The 24,913-nt window shown below is 39.8% G+C and overlaps 1 protein-coding gene across 2 annotated transcripts in view; it reads left to right on the plus strand.

The window, feature by feature from the left end:
• armh1 (armadillo like helical domain containing 1) overlaps nt 1-24,913 on the plus strand; it is a 45,941-nt gene that overhangs the window by 18,870 nt on the left and 2,158 nt on the right. The window contains exons 5-10 of one of the 2 annotated variants that reach the window (XM_061237276.1): nt 3,589-3,785; nt 4,686-4,770; nt 9,451-9,564; nt 10,116-10,182; nt 10,943-11,072; nt 18,979-19,056. In XM_061237276.1, coding sequence (XP_061093260.1) covers nt 3,589-3,785; nt 4,686-4,770; nt 9,451-9,564; nt 10,116-10,182; nt 10,943-11,072; nt 18,979-19,056 — 671 coding nt within the window. The remainder of the gene's footprint in view (nt 1-3,588; nt 3,786-4,685; nt 4,771-9,450; nt 9,565-10,115; nt 10,183-10,942; nt 11,073-18,978; nt 19,057-24,913) is intronic. The other variant, XM_061237277.1, reaches the window with a different exon arrangement.

Genomic DNA, 24,913 nt, shown 5'->3' on the forward strand with positions numbered 1-24,913 from the left:
CAGCGGGTAAAATAAGTATTGAACACGTCACCATTTTTCTCAGTAAATATATTTCTAAAGGTGCTGCTGACATGAAATTTTCACCAGATGTCAGTAACAACCCATGCAACCCACACAAGAAATCAAACCCTAGATGTCCATAAATTAAGTTATGTGTAATAAAATGGAATGACATAGGGAAAAAGTATTGAACACAGTTACATTTATTTAATACTTCGTACAAAAGCCTTTGTTGGTAATAACAGCTTCAAGACGCCTCCTGTATGGAGAAACTAGTTGCATGCATTGCTCAGGTGTGATTTTGGCCCATTCTTCCAATTCTTCCAAAATTCTTCAAATTTTGAAGGTTCTGTGGGCCTCTTCTATGAACTCTAATCTTTAGTTTTTTCCATAGATTTTCTATTGGATTTAAGTCAGGTGATTGGCTGGGCCATTCTAGCAGCTTTATTTTCTTTCTCTGAAACCAAGTGAGAGTTTCCTTGGCTGTGTGTTTGGGATCATTGTCTTGCTGAAATGTCCACCCTCGTTTCATCTTCATCATCCTGGTAGATGGCAGCAGATTTTTATCAAGAATGTCTCGCTACATTTTTCCATTCATCCTTCCTTCAATTACATGAAGTTTGCCAGTGCCGTATGCTGAAAAACAGCCCCACACCATGATGTTCTCACCTCCAAACTTCACTGTTGGTATGGTGTTTTGGGGTGATGTGCTGTGCCATTTGACCTCCAAACATGGTGTGTATTATGGCATCCAAAGAGTTCAATTTTGGTCTCATCTGACCAGACTATATTCTCCCAGTATTTCACAGGCTTGTCTAAATGTTGTGCAGCAATTCCAGGTCTTTCTGAAGCTCTCCACAAGTGGTCCTTGGACAACTCTTCTGATAATTTTTGACTCCTCTGTCAGAAATCCTGCGAGGAGCACCTGGTCGTGGCCGGTTTATGGTGAAATGATGTTGTTTCCACTTCCGGATTACGGCCCCAACAGTGCTCACTGGAACGTTCAGAAGTTTAGATATCCTTCTGTAACCAATGCCATTAGTATGTTTTGCAACAATAAGGTTGCGAAGTTCTTTGCTTTTACCCAACATGAGATGTTTCTTGTGTGACACCTTGGCAATGAGACACCTTTTTATAAGCCATCAGTTAGGACCGAACCAGCAGATATTAATTTGCACTGACAAGGGGCAGGATTGCTTTCTGATTACTGATAGATTTCAGCTGTTGTCTTGGCTTTTGGTGCCTTTTTGCACCTCCATTTCTTCATGTGTTCAATACTTTTTCCCTGTGTCATTCCATTTTATTACACATAACTTAATTTATGGACATCAAGGTTTGATTTCTTTGCATGTGTGGGTTGCATGGGTTGTTACCGACATCTGGTGAAAATTTCATGTCAGTAGCACCTTTAGAAATATATTTACTGAGAAAAATGGTGACGTGTTCAATACTTATTTTCCCCGTTGTATGTTTATAATTTAATCCGGCAAAACTTCTGCTCTCTTGACACCATGTCCAAAGCAGTGCTTCTGAAGAAATTTTGCCTCCCACAGCAGCAAATTCTACACCTTTTAGCTGTTCTGGGCACGGCTCTTTTCAGACCAAGTCGCCATAGTCACCCCTTCAGCCCTGAAATCCAGCTGCTGGCGGCTCTGCATTTTTATGCAGTAGGGAGCTTGATGGAGGTAGTTGGAGATGGGTATGGGCTGAGCAAGAGCTGTGTAGTGGTGCGTTCATACAGTCACCAACATCCTAGTCCATCACACAACAGACCACATCCGTCTGCCTGGCATCCCTCGAGTCCTAGGCCTGGTTGACGGGACACTTATCCCCGTTGCAAACCCATCCGTGCTCGATCAGGCCTTCATTTCTTGCAAAGGTTTCTCAGCAATCAATGTCCAGGTGGTGGTGGTGGTGGACCACAGGGGGAAAATCCTAGATGTGGTGGCAAGGTGGCCAGGCAGCACCCACGACAGCTTTGTGTGGGCCAATTCTGCAGTCAGTGAAGATGCCGAACGAGGGATTTTGGGCCAGTGTATTTATCGGAGACAGAGGCTACCCCCTCCGAACATATTTCCTCACCCCAGTCGCCAATCCTGTGACGTAGGCTGAACAGGGCTATAACATCCCCCACACCCGCAATATCATCAAATGCACGATTGGCTAGTGTAAGCCGCGCTATCAGTGCCTGCATAAATCCGCTGGAGGTCTACAACTGAAACCACACAGCTGTTGTGCAGTAACAATATGGCAGTTGGTGCAGGTGCACCTACCAGAGGAGGAGGAGGATGAAGAGGAGGAGGAGGAAGAAGACCACGGTTTCCACAAGCCCCCTACACAACGAGCTGCCCTTCACGCTGCCGGTGTAGAAGCAAGGCACCAGCTTATTCAAACCATTTTTGGCTCATGGATTTCTACTCCTTGTTTTCATTTGAGGTCACCAATCACTTTTTTTGGACTAACCCATCTTCCACACATTTTCTCCCTGCTAGTTATTTTGGGGAACATTTTTTCTTTTGCATCTTTCCACATCCAAGATCATTTTTCTATCCACATTTGTACCTTTTTTTTTTTGTTTGTGCCTACAGTCTCCCAAAACTAGATTTTTTATTAACCTCTCCCAGTCACTTGGAAGCTCTTACACCCCTAAGATGTCTTTATTCTAACAAGATGTCCATTTTGTATGCTGTGAAGCTGGGGGACCGTTTCTTTCTTAGTTGTTTTCGTGTTGGTGCACTTTTATTGAAAACGTCAACCAATCACAGACAATAGTGAATTACACCAGTACTGTGATAGAGCTGCTGGTAATCAACCCTGATTGCAAAGTCATTTAAGGCACCATGACAAAGATATTAAAATAATGTAAATACAACATTACATGCTGAAGAAGGTGTATTGCCAGGTGGTGTAGCGGGATGAGATGTCATACTGCAATCTGAGGTGCTGGGTTCATGTACCCATTTGGCAAAAATAATATTTACGGTTGGATAATTTAGTTTTTAAGTTTTTAATTCCATTAACTACTATTCAACTAGTTCCCACCAGTCGTGATGAATGCAATATTTAGTATCCCTGCAGTGTTTTATTTACGAAGAACACCACTTTCTCTCAAGCAGTCACTGAGTGAATAATCGATCCTGGAGCTCTCGATATCAAAGAATTCAGCACCATTGCTATGGACAGTGCCTAGTAACATTGCACGTAGAAGCTATCCCTTAAGTCTTCGTAAAACGCTAAGAGACACCGTTATCAAGAAACGCAGCCCTGAATACATATATAAATGAGAGATTTCAGTTTTTGATTTTTACATTTACAAAATACATTTTATTAGATGTTTTACAAATGAATGTGGATTGAAAAATTACTGTTACGCATAGACCGGCACATGCATGTGTGTAGCTGAAGTAGGTAGGCTAGGATATGTCTTGTTTTTTCACTGAAAATACTGCATCTGGTGATGGTGTGAAGAGAAATATTGCTTTGGAATGTGCCTTTGGCAACACTAGATTGAATGAAATGTAGATATAAAAAAAACATAACTATAGCTTAAAACTTGCTGTGTGTTGATAGCCTATCGCTGTGTAACAGGGGTAAAAGCTATTGCTGAGTGTTTGGTGAAGTCAGAAGTGGATAACACCCAGGAAACGGCCTGCAACCTTTTGGAGTCCCTGGCCCATAGCAACCAGAGATTTCAAGGCCAGGTGTACAAAGGCTTAGTGACCCTGCTGACCTGCAGCTCCCCCAATGCCCAACAGCTTGTCCTGCAGACTCTCCACATTGTACAGGTAGCTATCATCATTACTGTCCTCCCTAATTAACCCCTTATGTATTGCCCCTTTTTCTTAAAACAAGCTTGAATATCACATGCCCAAAATGAAATGGTTACTATTCTTGAACCCTTTGACTACAGAAATGTGATCTCTTGTCAAAAGTAAGCCTTGTGTGTGTAAATATCACTGAAACAAAGTTACAGATGCTCAAACATTGTGGAAGTGGAAGATTGTTTTCGCACCAAAAAGATATTATGTATTTGAGTGGCTACAGATGCTTGTGGCCTCAGAAACATAATGGAGTTGCAGCCACAATGCAGGACTAACCCCCCCCCCTTCAAATGTGTTGACAATATCACTAAAACTATGTCTAGGCAGTTATAAAAAAATAAAAAAAGATTTGGAGATTATATTATGGTTCTTATGTGGTGTAATATATGATATATATAGGTATATATATAGGTATACTAAAATGATACTGGAAATTAGTATACTAATATATTGATTGAGGTCCATTGATTTACGTTTTGGTTAAATACCCAACCCCCATCAACAAGTCAAACGTCCAACAATTTAACATGCCATTGATTATTTAAAGCAGGCTTGCATGTTATTTATTAGCATACAGAACTATTTTTGCTTGTGCGTAACATTCTCAGCATGCATACTGAAAAGGGTTTGTTGTGATAGAGAAAACAAACTATGCATTGTTGGAAATGTAATATGATAAGCTAAATGCTGCTCAGTGGTCACTATAATACCATACTCCTAGCCAGTTGTTTGCTGATACCATGTTTTCTCTTAACTGTTGTTTTGAGTTCATACAAAATTGCATACTAAAGTTTTTACACGTTACACCTTCTGTCTGTTTTACACTGAGCTGACATCACATTTTACAATTCTAATTTCTCACAGGAAATTGTGAAGACAGCACATCCATGTGTTGTGGAACCTTTGTTGACATTGCTGAAATCTTTTCATCTTGAAGTGCAATATGAGAGTAAGTATTTCACATTATAAATTGATATTTATACATTTCCAGGATTATTGAGGCCTTCATAAAAATGAAGAAAATAGCCTGCTGATAAGAAACATCACAGACAACACAGCCATTAATTTAGTTAATCTCAGTCTAAAGGAACTATATTGTGTCATTCCATCACTTCCTGTTTCACTCGAGTATAAAAAGGTCACTAGCATGTAAAAGTTACTTTCTCATCCATCAGTTAAGTTAAGTTAAAATCCATCTTGAAAGTATGTTCATGTCCAGATTGAGTATATGAGTATATATAGACAATTTTAGCCCCAAAAAGTGCAATTTCTATTGCACCTTTTCTTGAATGTATCGATATGACCTTATCCTCTGACCTATATAGTTATCTATACATTTGAAAAATATGTGGCCAGTGTCGAGCTTCAAGCTTCAACATGGCTCAGGCAGTAAGAGCAGTCGTCTGGCAGTCGGAGGGTTGCCGGTTCGATCCCCCGCCCGGGCTGTGTCGAAGTGTCCCTGAGCAAGACACCCAACCCCCAAATGCTCCTGACGAGCTGGTCGGGGCCTTGCATGGCAGCCAATCACCATCGGTGTGTGAGTGTGTGTATGAATGAATGGGTGAATGGAGAAGCATCAGTTGTACAGCGCTTTGGATAAAGGTGCTATATAAATGCCTGCCATTTACCATAGTCTGTTTTCAGTTTCATTCCCTCTCATTCATTTGGTCCACCTGTGTCTCATTTCATGTCTCTGCCTCCCCATTCCTTATATGTACTTCCTTCCTGTCCCTTGTCATTCATTACATTACATGTCATTTGGCCAACACTTCTTATTGAAACTGACGGGTCCCTGTCATGTACCTTAACCACTCCTTCTCAGTTTCTCATTGCTAGTTCATCTTATCTGTTATTGTGTTCCCTACCCCGGTTCTAGCTTCCTCTTCCTCTTCTAGCATTTCCCCCTGTATATTCTGTTTTTTATCTTTCTGGTTTTGATCTCTGCCTAGTTTTTGGATTCTGCTTTGGATTTTTGGATTTGTACCTTTGCTTGTCTGTCTTCTACTCTACCTGTTTTCCCAATTACGCTCTGCCTGCCCTGCATGTACCTGTCTACTTGGATTACGACCATTGCCTGGATCTGCCCTTTGTCATTAAAGCCTACCTTATTACGTTATCCCTGAGTCTGCGATTGGTTCCCTTTGTCCGATCCCTGATAAGGTTAAGGTCACAAAACAAATAGATGTTGCACAACTTCAGTAAATATACATCTCTGATGAACACTTACATACAGTATAGACAATTGTAGGCCAAAAAAGTGCCATTTTTTGTCGCACCTCTTTTTGAATTGGCCATATGACCTTCTTGACCTTTTCATTTCTACAGTACGAAAAGTAGATTGAGATCACAAAACAAATTGATGTTGCACAACTTCAGTGAATATACATCTGATGTACAAGGACTAGTTCAAGGGCCTTGTGGTTTTTGAGATTCCGCCTCTACAAAATATGAGTGCCAATGTTTGTCGCACCTCTTTCAATTGGTCGTAAGACCTTGATCTCTGACCTATACAGTTGTATAGGTGAGAAATATGTCATTTGAGTCTGTCCCGATCTGATATATATAGTTATCATCGAGTTGTATGAAGTTATCAGAAAAAAATGATTTTTTTGGCTGGTTGGGTGGCCATCTTGGAAAATAGGTCACAAAACAAATAGATTAAGTCAACATACATCTCTGATCTACAAAGACTAGTTCCAGTGCCCGGTTGCATAAAACACCTCAAGTGTTTCCCTTAACTCTGGCACATAAGGGTTGATTTCCCCTTAGCTAAGGGAATTACCTGAGGGTGTTGCATATATACCCTTAGACGCTTTTCTTAGGTAAGGGAAAGAGTTAAGTGCTTTGCTTCAGTGGTTGACATTTTGCTGTAATGTAACCATGGATGCGTTATCTCATCAGTTGCAATAATTGACTGTAGGCTATAGCCTTCATATGTAGTTACAATAAGAAGTAATACGTTCTGAGGTTTTAACCCCTAACCTACGACAGCCTAGATTTATTTTATTTTGCAAAAATGGAAAATACGGAAAACAAAAATGAAACCAAATTGAACGGATGAGTAAAAGTGTATACTGTTAAGAGGAATACGGGAAAGGAAAACAATCTTAAAAAGCAAACTCAATCCAAATGTGACAGTGACCAAAAAAAAATGTGGGGGGAAATAATGGATTAGATTAATGCTAGAAATCTAACTGTGAAGAGGACAATTCAGGAGGTCGTTAATCCGTTAATCCGTATTCGCCAAAAAAAATAATGCTGCACTCTTTTGAAACATTGTAGCAAAAAAACGCAGCACAATTCAAAGTCGTAACACACAGTATGGCAGGTTTCATTGTGTTGGATGATCGAGTTTGCCTTCCAGGTTGTTTGCGATCTCATAACTGGATCAACGTGCAAATCTAGAATCAAGAATGAACTTTTCATCTGTCATGCAGTCTAGAGGATTTTCTCTATCACAAAAAATTTGCTGAGGGAATTTTGAGCCATTGATTCCTCCTCCAATGGCTCAAAACTCTTTATGCAACACTTAACTGATTTTAAAGGAGTTTTGGAGGGTTTCTGGCAAGTGACACTTAAGGGTTCGTTCTGCAACACTATTGAATTTTTAGGGAAACTTAATAGAAAACTTAAGGGGAAATTACACTTTTTATGCAACCGGGCACAGGGCCTTTCTGAGATTCCCCCCGCCGCAAAAATAACCGACCGGTAATAATTATTATTTTTTTGGACTAGTGGGTGGACATGGAATCTGATGCATATAATTCCTGCGGGAAATCAATGTAGAAAGAAACCCAACAACTGGTATAAGCCACCCTCTAAGGGGGGAGGCTTTATAAAAAAATTTATATGTAGGAATTGCATCTATTTCATACAAAGTCCCTCCATCCAAAATTAATTGGACAGTTGGCTCCGTATTAGGCATGGGCCGGTAAGAGATTTTGAAGGTATGATAACCTTAGGAAAAAATACCATGGTTTCACAGTATCACAGTATTCTGCTCATCTAAAATCTGCTATTTTAAAAACTCTGGGCAAAAAACATTCAGCAAATTTTTTTGCCATTGAACAAAATGTATTTTATTTTTAAATAACATACAGTGGGCTCTAGAAGTATTGGCACCCTAAATAAAAATGGAGAAAAAAGGCTGCATATAATTTATAGTCAAGGCTCATCATTGTCGGTTTTAACAGATTTCCCCAGAAAAATTCCCACATAAAAAAAAATAAAAAAAAGACAGTTCATATTAAACCGATTTTTGATTTTCTTATTGATGACTTCTTTTTTGTAGCAGAAATCAGCTAAGTCATTAAGTTGGGTGTTATATAATTAGCAGTTTCGGCCCTGGAATCAAAGAGGAATAGTGGTTTTACAAATCTCCACCTGAGGCAATACAAACATAGCGAGCTTTGCGAGCATTGTTGCACACTCGTTGTGTCTCGGTGGACATTTGTGAATTCGGCAAGCTAACTAATAGCTCATTTGCTTGTTGCTACCGATAACAAACTGGTATCGTTTTATAATTAGATATGTATTCTTCTCTTGGATAATAAGCAATAGTATACATAGTTTCAGCGATCACTTGTCTGGAGTGCAATTTGAGCAGCTACACGTTCCCTTTATCTCTTTACGTGTTGAATCATGAGTGTTTAGCTAAACCTTTATTTGTCTCAAACTGTAAGTTGCAGTTGCATTTTTTGTAGTACACTGTCATATCTTTGTTATATAGCCAGCAAGTTCCAAAGCCAAATAAGTTGCTTGCTCATAAATAGTTGGTGTCATGGTTTTCACTGCCTACTTCTGGAAATTCCAGTATTTACCTCTCTAGACCTCAAGAGGACGTGCCAGCCACGTTCAGCAGGAGAAATTACCTCCCGCATGTGGAATGCGGGTGTAATAATGGCCGACTGCAGTCAAGTGCACGGAGAGCTATTTAAGTCTCTTCCTGGCACTGCTCTGAGCTTTGGTGTTTCATTTTGACACGTGCACTGAGCCGGTATGGTGGGAGGTAGGTGTTGGACTGAATTGCTTTTAGCATATTATAGGGACCAATATTGTTTCTTTTGGGTTGGTTGGTTCCCGTGGACCTTCCCTATTTTTATTGCTTAGGTCCGCTTCTGTTCAGAGGAGTGAGTGGCAGAGTTCGGCACTAAGGTTTAGCCCTTTTCGAGACTGTCTGTCAGAAATCTCATTTTGTTTTCCCTGACCGTTATAGTTCAGGTCAGATTTTCGGTTGGCGAATCGCCGGGGAGTTTGGTTCCCTTTTTTAGTTATTTTCTCACACAAAACTCGCCTACCTCTTCAGGGATTTCGTGCTAGGTTGCACTTTTCAAAATGACCTATTGTACCTTTAACTTGGTTAAATGACACAGAAAACACTGCCTATTATTCATATTACTCAACGGCAATAGGCAGCAGAGCCAGAGTTCTTTGCTGTTGTGACATCACGCTGATTTTATCTATACCAGCCACTGGGCCGTCAGCTGGCTTCTCATCAGACTCTTCTGAGCTGAAACTATCTGAGCCGATTGAAACCATACAATAAAACAAATTATATTTGAAAAAACCGAAATGTATACTTTCACTAACATAGGTTGAATTGTTTTCACCACGTGTTTTTGGTTTTCAGCTCTGCAGCTGATCAGAGATTTGATCAAGTATGACGTGAGAGATGCGCTACTGAGAGGTCTGGTGGCCCTACTTAAACCTGCAAAAGAAATTCAGAGGCATATAATCATTCAAGGTCTTTTTTCTCCTTCACCAGATCATATATGTGTATTATTAATAGGGGTACAGTGCCCTCCATAATGTTAGAACAGAGGCATATTTTTCTTGCTTTGGCTCTGTATACCAGAATTACATTTTTTAAATCAACAATTCATTCAACAATATTTTCACCATGTACAAATGACAGCCCTTATACTTAGCCCATCCCCCAATTCAGGGAACTATAAGGTTTGAAACAAATGGCTTCACAAATGTTTTAGATTAGTCTATGAGACTAGTATGAGAGCTTTCTCTATCTAGTCTTGATACTAGGCTTTTGGCTGCCTTTGGAGTCTATTACACTCAAAAAAGAAGAGAACCTCTGGGTATATATTTTAAATTTCACTGTTTATCCATATCAGTTCATCACAAATTATACTTTTCTAGAAAGAATGATTTGAACCGTTCTAAATCCAAATTGGATTTTCAGCCCATTGGGTGTAGCAAATTGTTAATTGTCGAACTAGTTGTATAATTGTATAAATCATTTGAGTATTTAATTGCCTTCTGCTGGTTGACTGTTCACAGAAATGGCTGAGATAAAAGAATTCTTGCCAGTGTTTGTTCAACAAGCAGCAGCAGCTAAAGCCATAAGGTAAGTGCATTGCTCTGCTGATACTCTGCTGCCTGAAATCAATACACGAGAGAAATATATATCACTGAGCACTTTATTAGGTAGACCTGTACACCAGCTTGTTAATAAAAAAATTCATTCAGCCAATCATGTGGCAGCAACAAAATGCATCAAAGCATGCAAACATGATCATGAGGTTCATGTGTTTTTCAGACCAAATATCAGAATGGGGTAGAAATGTGATCTAAGTGATGTTGACCATGGAATGATTGTTGGTAACAGACAGGGTGGTTTGAATATCACAGAAACTGCTGATCTACTGGGATTTTCATGCACAAAAGTCTAGAGTTTGCATCCAGTGAGCATCAGTTCTGTTGGCAAAAATGTCTTGTTAATGAGAGAGGACAGTGAAGATGGGCCAGACTGGTCAAAGCTGCCAGGAAGGTGACCTTAATGCACATTACAACCACATATTACAACAGTGGTATGCAGAAAAGCATCTCTGAACACACAGCACATAGTGGATAGGCTACAGCAGCAGAAGACCAATAAGTCTAATAAATACCTAATAGTGATCATTGAGTGTATATTGATTTAGCTAGTAAGATTTCTTATTTTCTTTCGATAATTCACATGGATGCTGTGGTTCCAGTTTGGCAATGATACTGTGTGCTATCAGATATTTGGAGCGGTTACAATGCCAAATAAGATTTTTAAAAACCAAAACATAATTAATACAATTAAATAGACTTTTAAATATACTTTTTGTGTATATGAACAGGATTTTGTCTCAGGAGAGCCAGGAGCTGTCTCAGGACCTTCTTTCTCTTGGAGTAGTGCAACATTTGCTGTATGCCATGGGTAATAAGGAGCATACAGACACTCAGCGACAGGCCAGCATGGCCCTGGAGGTAAGCCCCCACATCCACAATCAAAATTGAAGGAACATAACCTTTGTATTATGTGATTGTTATTGTATAAGCATTATGTTAATGTCAAATTGACCCCTACATAGTGTTAATCTATTGAACACAGTGAAAAATCCTCAAACAGTCAAATAATTAAATTAGCTTCATCCAGCCCACTAGCTTAGCTTTGCTAGCGTTGATTCGGTAATGTCATACAGTCATACAGTGTCCTTTTCACGGCTAGGGTCCAGCGAACCAATTGCATTATAGTTTCCAATTCTAAAAAACGTACTAACTCAGAGAAACATCAATTGAATGTCCATTCTTAACTTAGAATTTCTCTGGATGAATTATTGTTGTCCGTTTTCCTGTTGCATACTTCCACGAAAGTAAGTTTACATAGGAATGCTCTTATCTACGTTTTGTATTGGCACTCTGGAACACCGTGAGCTCACGTACAAACTTCTCTGACCAGTAACCGTAATGAAGTTGCAAAGTTTAGGAATTATAGGCGTAATCAAATACAGTATAACCTCTGTCCAGCAAACAACCAACTGTGTGAATGATTTTGAAATGATGACTAAAACCTAAAGACATTAGGTTTCCAACGGTGTATAGTTTGTTAGACTTGCATAAAACAACACTGCATTTTTTTCTCCTGCATAACGAAACCATAGCATTTTCAAAACCCATGTGGAGACTGCCAGAAAAGGTTGACGTTTTACAACAAAAAAAATATTTTTTCATGCCTATGTCTAAATAGATGAATTTCTTTGGAGGACTTGCAAGGAATCTGCCTCGCCATCGCTTTGAAAAAACATTGCACAATGCACATTTTTGGTGATATTTTCATAAAATATCATGAAATACCATGAAATGGGATTTGTCCAGTATTGTGGCTCCAGTGTGTTTCTAACCGCGTCAGCCACAGCCACATTAATCTGTATCCGTTCAAAAACAGAAAATATTTTCAGTGACAATAAAAGCTTTCACTGTGTTTGGGCTTCTGTTACTTAGCTTTAGTAATATTAGTAATATGTAGAGTAATTCTGTCTCTTGGAAAACAGACCCCAAAGAGACCTCAAACAGTCATGAGCTGGAGAAAGACATATTATGTTCAGCACAACTGTTGAGCCCTTCCTGGCTGACACTAGTGGCAATTATGCCTCACCGTGAAGTTGGCAACCATAGTACTCTATTTCCAGATACGGCTACTGTCCTACCACAACTGACCGTAGTCAGTATTGCATATTTTCACTGAACGTGTACAGTGCTGAAAGGAATTTAATATGTTTAACAAAACCAAGATCCCTCCCCTTAGTACTACCATCTATAAATTACATTGATTGCATTTCAAATTTGCAAAATACCAGTTCTAACCAGACACCTGTGTCTCATCGTGAGCTTGCAGGAGGGCTTGCATTATGATTCTGAAATATTAATTATTTACTTGGTCTAGCTTTTGTATTTATTTACGTGCCTTTATTGCAGCAAAGTTAGGCAATGACATGCAGGGATAGCTTTCCCTTAAGGCAGATGAAGGGCCAGACAGAGGGTAATCAAAACAGGGAAAGTTCAAAAACCGGGAGGTCAGTCCAAACAGGGCATAGGTAGAGATAGCAGGAGTCAAAAACCAGAAAAAAACAGACAGAATGCCACAAGGGCAAAGGTACAGGGACGAGGAGGCTAGAACAAGGGGGGAGGAATACGAGGGCTGGGAACTGGAAATCAGGAAAGGTGAACTAGCAAAGAGCAACTGAAAAGGACAGGTATAAATACATATGAGACAACCTAGGCGGGCATGGGAGTTAGGGCGGTCTAACAAATAAACATCAGGTGAGACACATAAAAGGGCAATCATAAAATGGTAGGCATTTATATAGCGCCTTTATCCAAAGCGCTGTACAATTGATGCTTCTCATTCACCCATTCATACATACACTCACACACCAACGGCGATTGGCTGCCATGCAAGGCATCGACCAGCTCGTCAGGAGCAAATGGGGGTTAGGTGTCTTGCTCAGGGACACTTCGACACAGCCCGGGCGGGGAATCGAACCGGCAATCCTCCGACTGCCAGACACTGTCGCCCCCTGTCAATGACGAGGGAGGAACGAAAACGTGGGACTGGATGACACACATGTAATACAAATGGCTCCGGACTAGGGAGTAGACAATTGCACAGTGAGTTAAGGAATGGAGAGATAGTGGAGAACAGGTGCAAACATTAAGGCAGGCAATTAGAGATAGAACAGGGAGGCATAGGGAGTTATAGATCAGTCCAGGAATAGAGTTAGTATAGACAATTGCACAGTGAGTTAAGGAATGGAGAGATAGTGGAGAACAGGTGCAAACATTAAGGCAGGCAATTAGAGATAGAACAGGGAGGCATAGGGAGTTATAGATCAGTCTAGGAATAGAGTTAGTATGTTAGTTATTTGATTAAACTATAAATACCCAAAACTAGTGAATGTCAGTTTGTTAGTTAGACAAACATATTACTGTGTTAATATAATTTGTACTGTACAAATTCTTTGTTAGTTGGAATTAATATATTAGTGCTATCTACAAACATAAATGGAGAGAAAGCAGGAAGTAAGAAAAGCAAGACTGAGAAGGAATCGTGGGAAACTGGAAAATGAAAAAAATAAAAACACCTGAATAGTGAATCACGCAGACAGGGAAGTGACACAGAATCCAGGATCATGACGGTTTCAGACAAGTAGTCGTAACAATTATTGACTTTCTTCCAAATACGAATGTTGTACGAGTAATTGGATTCATTACCCGTGGAGCATTGGCCTGCTTTATTTATCACATTGGTTGCAGTAGCTGTACATCAGTGATGAATGCTCACTAGCTGGACCTATAGACACTGGGTGTTCCTGACCGAACCTTATCCGGTGAATGTTCCAGGTTGTCAACGATATAGTTATATAGACATGCCCCAAACATTTCAAAGCATGAATGGTGGCACTTTGTTTGGAGTGAGTTTTCTACCTGGGTCAGACTTTCGGATGCATTGGAAATCAAGTACAGTACAGTGTTTAGCTCCTAAAATTGTGAAGTAGCTGAATTGAAATAAGCCTGTTTATTTAGTGGTTGGTAGCCTAACCGGCTACTTTAGGCCGAATGTACTGTAGTGTGGGTGATGCATAGACGTCACCCGAGAGCATGGTATTGTGCAGTTTTGTTCCGACCTTATTGTTTAGTTATTCGCTTTTAAACATGTTTACATTATTGGCATTTGGCAGACGCTCTTATCCAGAGACACGTACAACAAAGTGCATACCCATAACCAGGGATAAGTTCGCTAAAAGACCCTAGAGGAAAGTACAATTTCAACTGCTACCTGTACAACAAAGATAAGGACGAGGGCCAATTATTATTATTATTATTTTTTTTTTGAACAAAGAAACAAACAACAGAGCGAAAGTGACCAAAGTTAACTATCCAAACACTGCTTACCTAGCCAACTAAAAATACCGATACACCAAGCAAGTCACAGACACAACAATTAAGGTTCACAGGGAGGTAGGGAGGGATGGGGAGAGGTGCTGCTTTAAGAGGTGTGTCTTCAGCTTGCGCTTGAAGGTGGGGAGAGATTCTACAGTTCTGACCTCAACGGGGAGTTCGTTCCACCACCGTGGAGCCAGAACAGACAGTAGTCGTGAGCATGAGGTGGAGGTTCGGAGAGGGGGAGGTGCCAAGCAGCCTGTGGAGGCTGAACGAAGAGGTCTGGCAGGGGTGTAGGGTCTGATGATTTTTTGTAGATAAGCTGGGGAAGACCCCTTAACTGCTTGGAAGGCTAGCACCAATGTTTTGAATTTGATGCGAGCCATGACAGGCAGCCAGTGGAGGGAAGTAAGCAGGGGGGTGACGTGTGAGTATTTGGGAAGGTTGAAGACCAGACGAGCTGCTGCATTCTGGATAAGTTGGAGGGGTCTGATGCCGGACGCTGGGAGGCCAGCCAAGAGGGAATTGCAGTAGTCCAGGCGGGATAGAACCATCGCTTGGACCAGGAGCTGGGTCGAGTAGGGGGTGAGAAAGGGGTGTTTACTAGCCAGCTAGCTAGGTACTGTACTTGTGCTGAATGTAGCTCTGGCACGTGTGGGCAATTGCCATCTGCTTGATTTATTTGTTGATAAATCAAGCAGATACATACATGGATACGAAAAAAAGCTGTGTCCACGCATCTTTCATGAATCTGGCGAAAGTTGTTACTTTGTTTCAGATCACACATCACAATAGCCGGCAATCTATTGCTACTGGAGCCAAAGACAACTCCTCATTCACTGACTCTGGCTTTAGTAACTGGACTGGACAAGAGAGACATTCAGTTTATATGAGAAGAGCAGAGCCTACGGAAATTGTACATATGCCTGGTTAGCAAGGGAACAGTCGACTGTCGCAGATCAGTTCAATTTCGCTTTGAGTGCCTCCCATAAGAAGCGACAGAATGGCCTTTTTAAAACAGTAACCAGGGTACGAACACTTGTCAGGGAATGCCCATCCATGGCTACAATGACACATATGTCACTTCAAACAGCCTGAATTTCTAGAACCAATTCGATTGGCTGAAAATTTGGTTGGGTGAGAGAATGCACAGTTATCGTAGTTGGCTAGCAAGGTAAAAATAATAATAATAATTGTCTACTCCTTTCTCACAAACCATTATAATTTTTAAGACTTGTATGAAGACATGGGGAGAACAGGTTTTTTTACAGCAATGATCATGAATAAGCTTATGAGTTTTTCCCTCGCTGTTGAATACAAAGCAGTCCCAAAATGTGAATGTAAATGACATAAACAACGTAATGACAGTTTTTATTTAATCTAGCTACACAAGGACGCATTTCATTACCAGCTAGCTAGCATTTCATTGCCAGATAGCTAGCTAACAAATGCCTATTTGTCTAATGTAGCCTACTATTAATGGGGCATTTGACAAATATAATGGCATGTCATAATTGATTTAATTACTTGGCTACAGTGATTAGACTTACCTTTTATCTTTATTAGATGCATCAGTGTCTCTGTATGGTACGTTACTGAAATTATGCTGCTTAAGGTTTTATCCAAAACAGAGCTTTGCAACTTGTAGCTGAAGTGGTCTTCCCACAGAAGTGTTCTGTGGTTTTCCGCTATCAGACACTCTGTTCAGTGTTCAGTGACTGTTTTAGATGTAGGAGGAAGTCACCCATTTCTTGATTGCTCTTTTTCTGTGTAAATTAAACGCTGCTTCTATGCTACACAGTTCTCTGATATTTTCAGCTTCTCCTCGATTTGTGCGCTGGATGCGAACTGTGCTCTCAGTGCTGAGGAGCTTATCTTCATGTTTGATTTTACATGTTCTGAAATACTGGATTCTGTTGCTCCTTTTGGCTTAGATGCACCAAAGCACTTTCAGAGCCGTGGCTTAATGATTCCACTCGTTCTCTCAGGCGAGCTTGCAGGCGCGCTGAGAGAAAGTGGAAAAAGGATAAACTCCATGTCTCTCTAGAAATCCTGCGTAGTTGCCTATCAGACTACCAGAGAGCTGTTAAAACTGCCAAAACAGAGTATATATCTACCTTAATCTCCAAAAACACCCACAAGCCTCTGGTTCTTTTTAATGTTTTTAATTCCCTTATTAACCCCCGTGACGTATCCCCCATCATATCTTCACCCACACTCTGTGAAAATTTTCTTAAATTTTTCATTGAGAAGGTCTCTACTCTTAGGCTAGCCCACACGAGTGTTAGCACATTGAGTGTTACCATTGACCCTGCTCCATCTCTGTGCTCTGCCATTTTTGACCAGTTTGAGCCTATATCCCTCCCTTCGCTCTCAGATATAATTAAGCATCTGCGGCCTACATATTGCCCCTCAGACAGCATCCCCTCTCGTCTTCTCAAAGAAGTTTTTGATTCAGTTGGTGCTAGCGTATTATTGCTAATCAATACCTGTCTCAGTTCAGGATGTGTCCCAGCTGCATTCAAACATGCTGTAGTGCAACCACTGCTCAAAAAGAAAAATCTTGACCCCTCGGTTCTCTCTAACTTTAGGCCTATCTCCAAGTTACCTTTTTTGTCTAAAGTATTGGAGAAAGCAGTTTTTATTCAGTTACAATCATTTTTAGATAAAAATGACATCTGTGAAAAGTTTCAGTCTGGTTTTAAACCTCGGCACAGTACTGAAACTGCCCTTTTACGAGTTTTTAATGATCTGATAATAACTACAGACTCTGGTGAGCCTGCTATCCTGGTGCTCTTAGACTTGACAGCGGCATTTGACACCGTGAATCATGAGATTCTTTTATCTCGCCTTGAACACTGTGTGGGTATTAAGGGGCCTGCCTTGGAGTGGTTTCGGTCGTACCTATTGGACAGGAGTTTCTCTGTCCATGTGGGAGATTACTCCTCAGATACAGCCCCACTCACTTGTGGGGTCCCCCAGGGCTCTATTCTAGGTCCTATTTTATTTTCTTTATATATGCTGCCCCTGGGGTCAATTTTCAGGAAGCATAACCTTTCTTTCCATTGCTATGCTGATGATGTACAGATTTACTTATCTGTAAAATCTCAATGCAAGAAGTCACTGCAGCTTTTACTTGCATGTCTTAAAGACTTAAAAAACTGGATGGATGCTAACTTCCTGTATTTAAATGAAAATAAGACAGAGGTCATTATGTTTGGACATGCAGCTCAATTGGAGGACATTGTTGGTGCTTTGGGCCCCCTGGCCCCCAAAAATGTTCCTGCTGCGAAAAGCCTTGGTTTCACCTTTGACAGTGCCTTTAAACTTGAGAAGCAAATTAGTGCTGTTGTCAAAGCTGCCTTTTTTCAGTTAAGACAAATAGCCAAGGTCAAGGCCTATCTTTCTCAAAAAGATTTGGAAAGAGTGGTCCATGCTTTTATAACATCTCGGCTGGACTACTGCAATTCTCTATATATAGGCTTAGACCAGTCCTCTCTCTGCCGTCTGCAGCTAGTGCAGAACGCTGCTGCCCGCCTTCTGACTGGCAAAAAGAAACGGGAGCATATTACACCAGCACTGTCATCCCTACATTGGCTTCCTGTCCGTTACAGAATAAATTTTAAAATTTTATTATTTGTTTTTAAGGCAATGAATGGTCTAGCACCTACGTACTTGTCTGAACTCCTCAATATGTATACCCCAGCTAGATCACTTCGATCATGCAATCAGCAACTTTTGGATGTCCCTATGTCGAGGAGAGCTAGGAGGGGTGACCGGGCCTTTGAGGTAGCTGGCCCCAAGTTGTGGAACAGCCTACATATTAAATCTGCCCAAAACATAGATGTTTTTAAATCCTTGTTAAAAACCCACCTTTTTAGTGAGGCCTTTATGTCAGACTTAAATGGGGAATCCAGATAATGTACATGTATTTCATTTTATTTCATTTCATTTCATTTCATTTCATTTTATCTTTAATTTTATTGCCTGGTTTTGTACAGCACTTTGGTCAACCATGGTTGTTTTAAATGTGCTTTATAAATAAAGTTTATTATTATTATTATTATTATTATTATTATTATTACACAAGGCCGCAGTGGGACTGTTCAGTAGTATGCCTTACATTTTTGCAGTTATTTTCTGTTGTAAATTGTGTTTAATGTATATTGAATATTGAGTGGGTTCTGAATAAATTTGCAAGGGTGATGGAATTCAAGATAGCCATGAAAGTAGTAGGAAAATAATTCACAATCATTTTACATGTATCCTTTGTGGCAGGAATAGTCATTTTTAGTACCCTTTCGAGTTCAAATAAGTAGGTCATTACACTTCCCAAAGAAGGTAAACCACTTTTCAGTGTTTGCAGAATGTAGTTTATTTAACTTTTTAGCTCATGCCCATATGATGAATAATATTTTAATATAATTCGCTATGCCTGTTTCACTCTTTGTAGCTTTTTGTCCGCATGAACCCAATTGTGGAGGAGCATGTATGCAAAGTGATGGGAATTGCATTGTTTGACTTATTTATGGTGAGTGTTTTTTCCTTTTCCCTTTAAGTGAGTTTTTTGTTAAGTGTCAGAAAATCTCTAGAACATGTTTATATTGTTCATAATGTTTATATTAGAGAGCTTGTAGTTTTATCCTTTTCTACAGTACAGCACAGTATTTGCAATAAATATGTAATAAATATCAGAATTGTGAATAGTTGCACATAGAATGTGTCTGTAATGTAATGTTCATGAATATACTTTAGTGTGATTACCAGATTAACTTGCAAATGGTCTGCATTTATATCATGCCTTTCATCCAAAGCGCTGTACAATTGATGCTTCTTATTTGAATTCTCATTCTCATTCACCCATTCACATAGACCAACGGCAATTGGCAATATCGCCCCCTTAGTTAGAAAGCCGGAGAATCTTAAAACCAGTGTAACCTTTTGACAATTACAACCTAATGGAATTTTGTAGACAATAAAATCATGGCACTATGTCACCAGTTGTTTTACCTCTTCCAAATAAGGTGAACATTACACAGTTGGAATGGCATGTCTAGCTTAAAAGCTGTAGGAGCTGTACTGTGTAGAAGTTACCTTCTTTTAATAAAGGTTTTGTGGACAGAGGAGACCAAGAGTGACTAACCCCTAACCTACGGTAGCCTAGCTATATTTTGTTTAATATTGTGAAAATGGATAATACGGAAAACAAAAAAAGGAAACCAAATTGGACGTGTGAGGAGAAGTGTATGCTGTTAGCGGAATACATGAAAAGAAAAAAACTTTTTAGAAAGCGCACTCAGTCCGATTGTGACAGTGACCAAGAACAGAAGATGTGGGAGGAAATAGCAGATTAGATTAATGTTAGAAATATAGATGTGAAGACAATTCAGGAGGTCATTAAAAAATACGAGAATATCCGTATCTAGAAAAAAAGAATTGAGCAATTATAGGAGGGAATCCAGCAAAACCAGTGAGAACTACAGTAATATCTAGCTAGTTAGCAACCCATAGATAACTATAGCAAGCCATAATCAATCAAATGGTGTTAAAATGTAATTCTGTATTAATGTTCGGAAGCCCAAATGATCGGCTACAATTCTACGGCACTGTTGAAGCCAAACTAATGCAAGTTACATTGTTTGATAGGAAGTGGACTATCCCCAGCCGATTTATCAGAATCCACGAAAATTGTCAAATACATTCTTGGGAAGGACTCATCGGTTCTGGCTGGTATCCCAGGCGGTTTAGAGAGTGGACTCAATAGTGGACCACCTGAGCTGATGGAGTGTAGCAGAGTGAGAGTCATTTAAGAAGTAACTATGAAGTATGAAATAAATGAGTATGCCTAGTCTAATCACTCTCTTCTCTGTAGACCTAGCACTGCTTTGGAAATAAAACTGTAGCAAAAAACTACAGTGCAATTAAAATTAATGTAATATAAAAGTAATATACAAGGTAAGGCATGGTTCCATTGCGTTAGGTGATCTTGTTGGTCGCTTGCGATCTCGTAAATAGATTTACGTGCAAATCTATATTCAAGAATGAACTTGAATGTAGTCATGTGGTCTAAAGCATTTTCTTTCATATGGAAAATTTGTGGAGGGACATTTTCTTCCTCCAGTGGCCAAAAAAACTCAGCTATTCCTTCGTTTACCGAGACTTAAGGTAATCTGTAGCTAACCTTAAATTCTACTTAGGGAAATTGTCCTTAAGGGACATTTTAAGGGATTGCTTAAGGGAAAGTGCAATACTTAACTTTTTGAGGGTTTCTAACATTTCACTTAAGGAGAGCCTTAAGTTTATTAGTTTGTTGACATTTTGTGGTCAGGATTTTCGGTTTTATAAAGCCAGCTCACAGTTTAGGCAGACTTGTTACTTGTTGTTTGGCAGCAGAGTGAGTTATTGCTTTTATAAAACATAATAATGTAGATATTATAGACAGAATCCAATTAAAACAGTTTCATTACAATAATAATTTACAAGGAAGTAGTTCCTGCATGCTTGTAAATAGTGCCAGGTGGTTGCTATGCAACGTTAGTAAACTCGCTAGCTAGTTAGCTTGCAAGCTACCGTGAGGGAGCAAACAAAAGAATTTATGCCTTTTTGATGTTTATTTGTACCATTGTGCAAGCACAGGAACTGTCCAACATCAATGGGATCACGTTGCGTATGTCTACTCGTTTACATTTTTGGAGAAGTGCTGCTCTGCTTTATCTGGTCCACACGTTTCCACATTTGGGTCAACCTAAAGTTCTTTCACTTCTGCCTGCTTACGGATGCAAATCTCTCTCACAAATCAAGACCAACAGTAGAAGTTTCTGAATCACGTGGAAGCGGAGGCAGTGTGTAACTCTGTGTCCCTGCTAATTGGTGACTGATTCATCGTCCTGCATCTTAACAGTTTTTCATTTTGCCTTGAATGGCTGCTTCGCTGTGGAGTCATACTTGGAATTGAACTGTAAGCAAGCATTAGAATGCACAGCAGTGGTATATAGAAAATGTATTACTGCTATGAACCAATCATATTGCGTTTTATAATATAAACGCATGCGCTTTGCATCACGTATATATGTAAGGCTCATAATTTTCAGATTTTATTTTTATTTTCATTTAAATAAGGGTGAAAATCGGATGAAATCTATGCCATTTTTAAAAAGCGGGTGAAAATCGGATTATAATAGATGATGTCATGGTGATTTCACAACAGCAAATAACTTAGTTCCGGGTGGATAAGGTTGAGGAATGTGAATAGCAGGCAGTGTTTTCCGTGTAAAGTTACCATCCCAATGTTTCTCTGTACTGCCGCTGATGAGCATCTGGTGTTTATTAGATAATGTTAGCTGCTAACAACGTTTCTGAAGGATATGAGCAATACAATTAGAAGTTCTGGTTTAGTTTTCCCCCCCATGTTTCTGGCCCTTTATGTTGAGCGTCTCTGTGTTAGCTGCCATTGACTGTGCCAAGTACCCGAGGCCGCCCTGTAAACGGACTGCAGGATCTGGGTTATCCTTCCTTTTAAGAATCGGAAAAAGCCCAATTTGCTCCAAATTACATTTGGCCTTACACTTCCAAACACAACACGATTTCAGCATAGTTAACTAGCTAACTGTTTGTACACAGCTCTGGTTCAGTCGATTTTTAAGTAACGTTACTTCGTTCTGTGGCTGAGTGGCCACCCGGAGTATCTTAGCGACCTTTGTTTACAAACATTCTGATTTCATCTACAGGTGCTTTTGTAAATACGCTCTGAGTGTGCTGGAGTGCACCCAGGGTGCTTTCTGGTCGTTCGGAAATACAAAGTGCTCAGAGCGTCCCCGTTCGAAAATTCAGAGCACTGGGCGCTCTGACTGAAATGACGGTTCATCAGAGCATCTGAACATTTGAATCAAAAATGGTGGAGGGAGTTGTTGCAAAATGTGATTAATGTGCCTTGATTGGTACTCTAGCCAGTATTATTCAACACGCATCTATGTGTAACAAAACGGGTATTAATCATGTTTATACATGGGATGAATTAACGTTCAGTTGAACAAGAGAAAGTTAGCTAACAACAACGTTAATGTTAACATGATTAACTGACCATTCAAAAATTAAGTTATTTCAGAGCGCTCTATGATGTTGAAACCAGGGCGCTCTGAAATCAGTGTCATATACAAGAAATAGGCCTAACATTGCCGTGATAATGACAAAGTTATTGTAATATAAAATACTCGCTGCTCATAAGGCGGTGTATCCCCAGCTAGCACTAATTGGATTAGATAGGGTATAATTAGCTACCAAATTGGGAGAAAAAGGGAAAAATAAAAAAAATTAAAAAACGAGCATGTGCCTAGATCCCATTCTCGGAAGCTAAATAAGTCACGCATAACAACAGATTTAATTTATTTTATCGGACCACGTCGTTCCCTTAACACTTCAGTGAGCAGACATATTGCAGAGTACTTGACGGTCAAATTGCGACGTCAAGTTGTTGACAGCTCAAACAGAAATAGCTAAATCCAATGTAGACAGTGGAGTATAAACACAAAATCATGCGGATAATTCGTTTTTCTCAATATAGGCATCATTACAAGTGGCAAAAATTATTCAGTAACTTCAACTGGTTGTATGAACCACTGAAGAGGGATTATCCCCATTTAGTATGCTCAGGTGGAGAAAGAAACGATTCAGATGATGATATTATGGGACCTCCAGCACAATTGTTAGCTCGTAAGTATCACATAAAACATGCTTTGGCTCCTGGTTCGCAATGACTTGACATCACACCTTCAAGTATTTGGCAATATGTCTGCTTGCTGAAGTGGTAAGGGACCAACATAGTCCGATAAAATAGATGAAATATCTCCTTATGCGCAATTTATTTTGCTTACAGGAATGGGGAAAGTTATTTTTATGATATATTGATCCGGTCTAGACATATGCTAATTTGGGGTACGAGCACCTTGGCTAGGGTGCGTTTATTTCCATTCAACGGTTCCTTATTTTATGACATATGCTGTGACAAAACAAGCATGGGAGGACCTCAACTTCTATGCATTTTAGAACTCTACAGTCGACATGAATCTGATTCTGTCTCTGAACCGTAGTTGGGAGACATAAGGGAAACGAACCAGGATCAAAGCTGCTAATTATATAACAACCAACCAAAATTAAATGTTTTGGCCATGCACACCATCGACATGTTTGGTGGCAAAATAGAATGCATACAAGGAGAGGCACCTCATACCGACTGTCAAATATGCCAGTGGATCATTGATGTTTTGGAGATGTTTTGCTGCCAGTGGTCCAGGGTCACTATTTAAGATCTGGTTGGCTCTGCTAGGAAGCTGTGTCTTGGTCATAGCTATATTGTCCAGCAGGACAGTGACTCCAAGCATACATCAAAATCCACACAGAAAAACAACAATGTTTCCAGACTTAAACCCCATGACTGAAGAGGGGGGTATCCCAAGGTATCATTGATTCTGAAAAGTTCTGCACGGAGAAATGGTAAAACATTTATCCAAATGTGTTCTCTAATGTTATCACAAATGATAGGAAAAGACTAATAACTGTCATCTTTGCCAGGGGTGTCTGCCCAAAGTATTAAATCAAGGGTGTCAATAATTGTGGAACCTGTTTTTTGGGGAAACTTTTTATTTGAAAAATATAAGGCTTTGTTTGATTCCATTGAATCATTAATAAAGTGCACTTTACGCATGTTGGAAAATAAAGCTTTTGTCAATAACGATTATTTTTTAATTTACAGCTATTTTTGTGCACATTTATCAAGGGTGCCAATAATTCTGGAGCCTAGTGTATGTGAATTGACATGATATTGGTGCAATTATTTTAGAAAGTGTATTCTTGTTGTATGCATCGGGGTATATGGATGATGGATTTATAAGTGTAACAAATGTCCTTGTTAATGGATAATAATTTATTTTAGGTAATTTGTGTAGGGAACACAGGACCATATTTCCCAGGATTCCACAGGGAACTTCCGTGAATAAACTTTTACAGTATAAGAACTAGGACAATCGCATTGCCCAGGCTGTCTCTCTTTGCCGTTCTCTTTGTTCTCTCTTGGCTTTACGCCAACTACATCTTGCCCTCCTGTTTCTGACTCTAAGACAGAGGCTCCACAGCAACTACACACCACAGACATAGCTTACCTCATGGTAACTAAATATGAGGCCTATTTTAACCAAAGTGGAACCTGGCGCACGCAAATGGCTGCATCAGCTGACCGCAAGAAACTTTTCCACACAGTAAATCTTTCAATGACTGAACAGACCACACAACATCGTGCCACAGACAGGAAAGACCCCAGCTTTACGCATATCCTCGCCAAAGACATCCACAATTCATGACATTACATTATTGGCATTTGGCCAATAATCCAGAGT

The sequence above is a fragment of the Conger conger genome, chromosome 4, assembly GCF_963514075.1.
Source record: "Conger conger chromosome 4, fConCon1.1, whole genome shotgun sequence".
Classification (NCBI taxonomy): domain Eukaryota; kingdom Metazoa; phylum Chordata; class Actinopteri; order Anguilliformes; family Congridae; genus Conger; species Conger conger.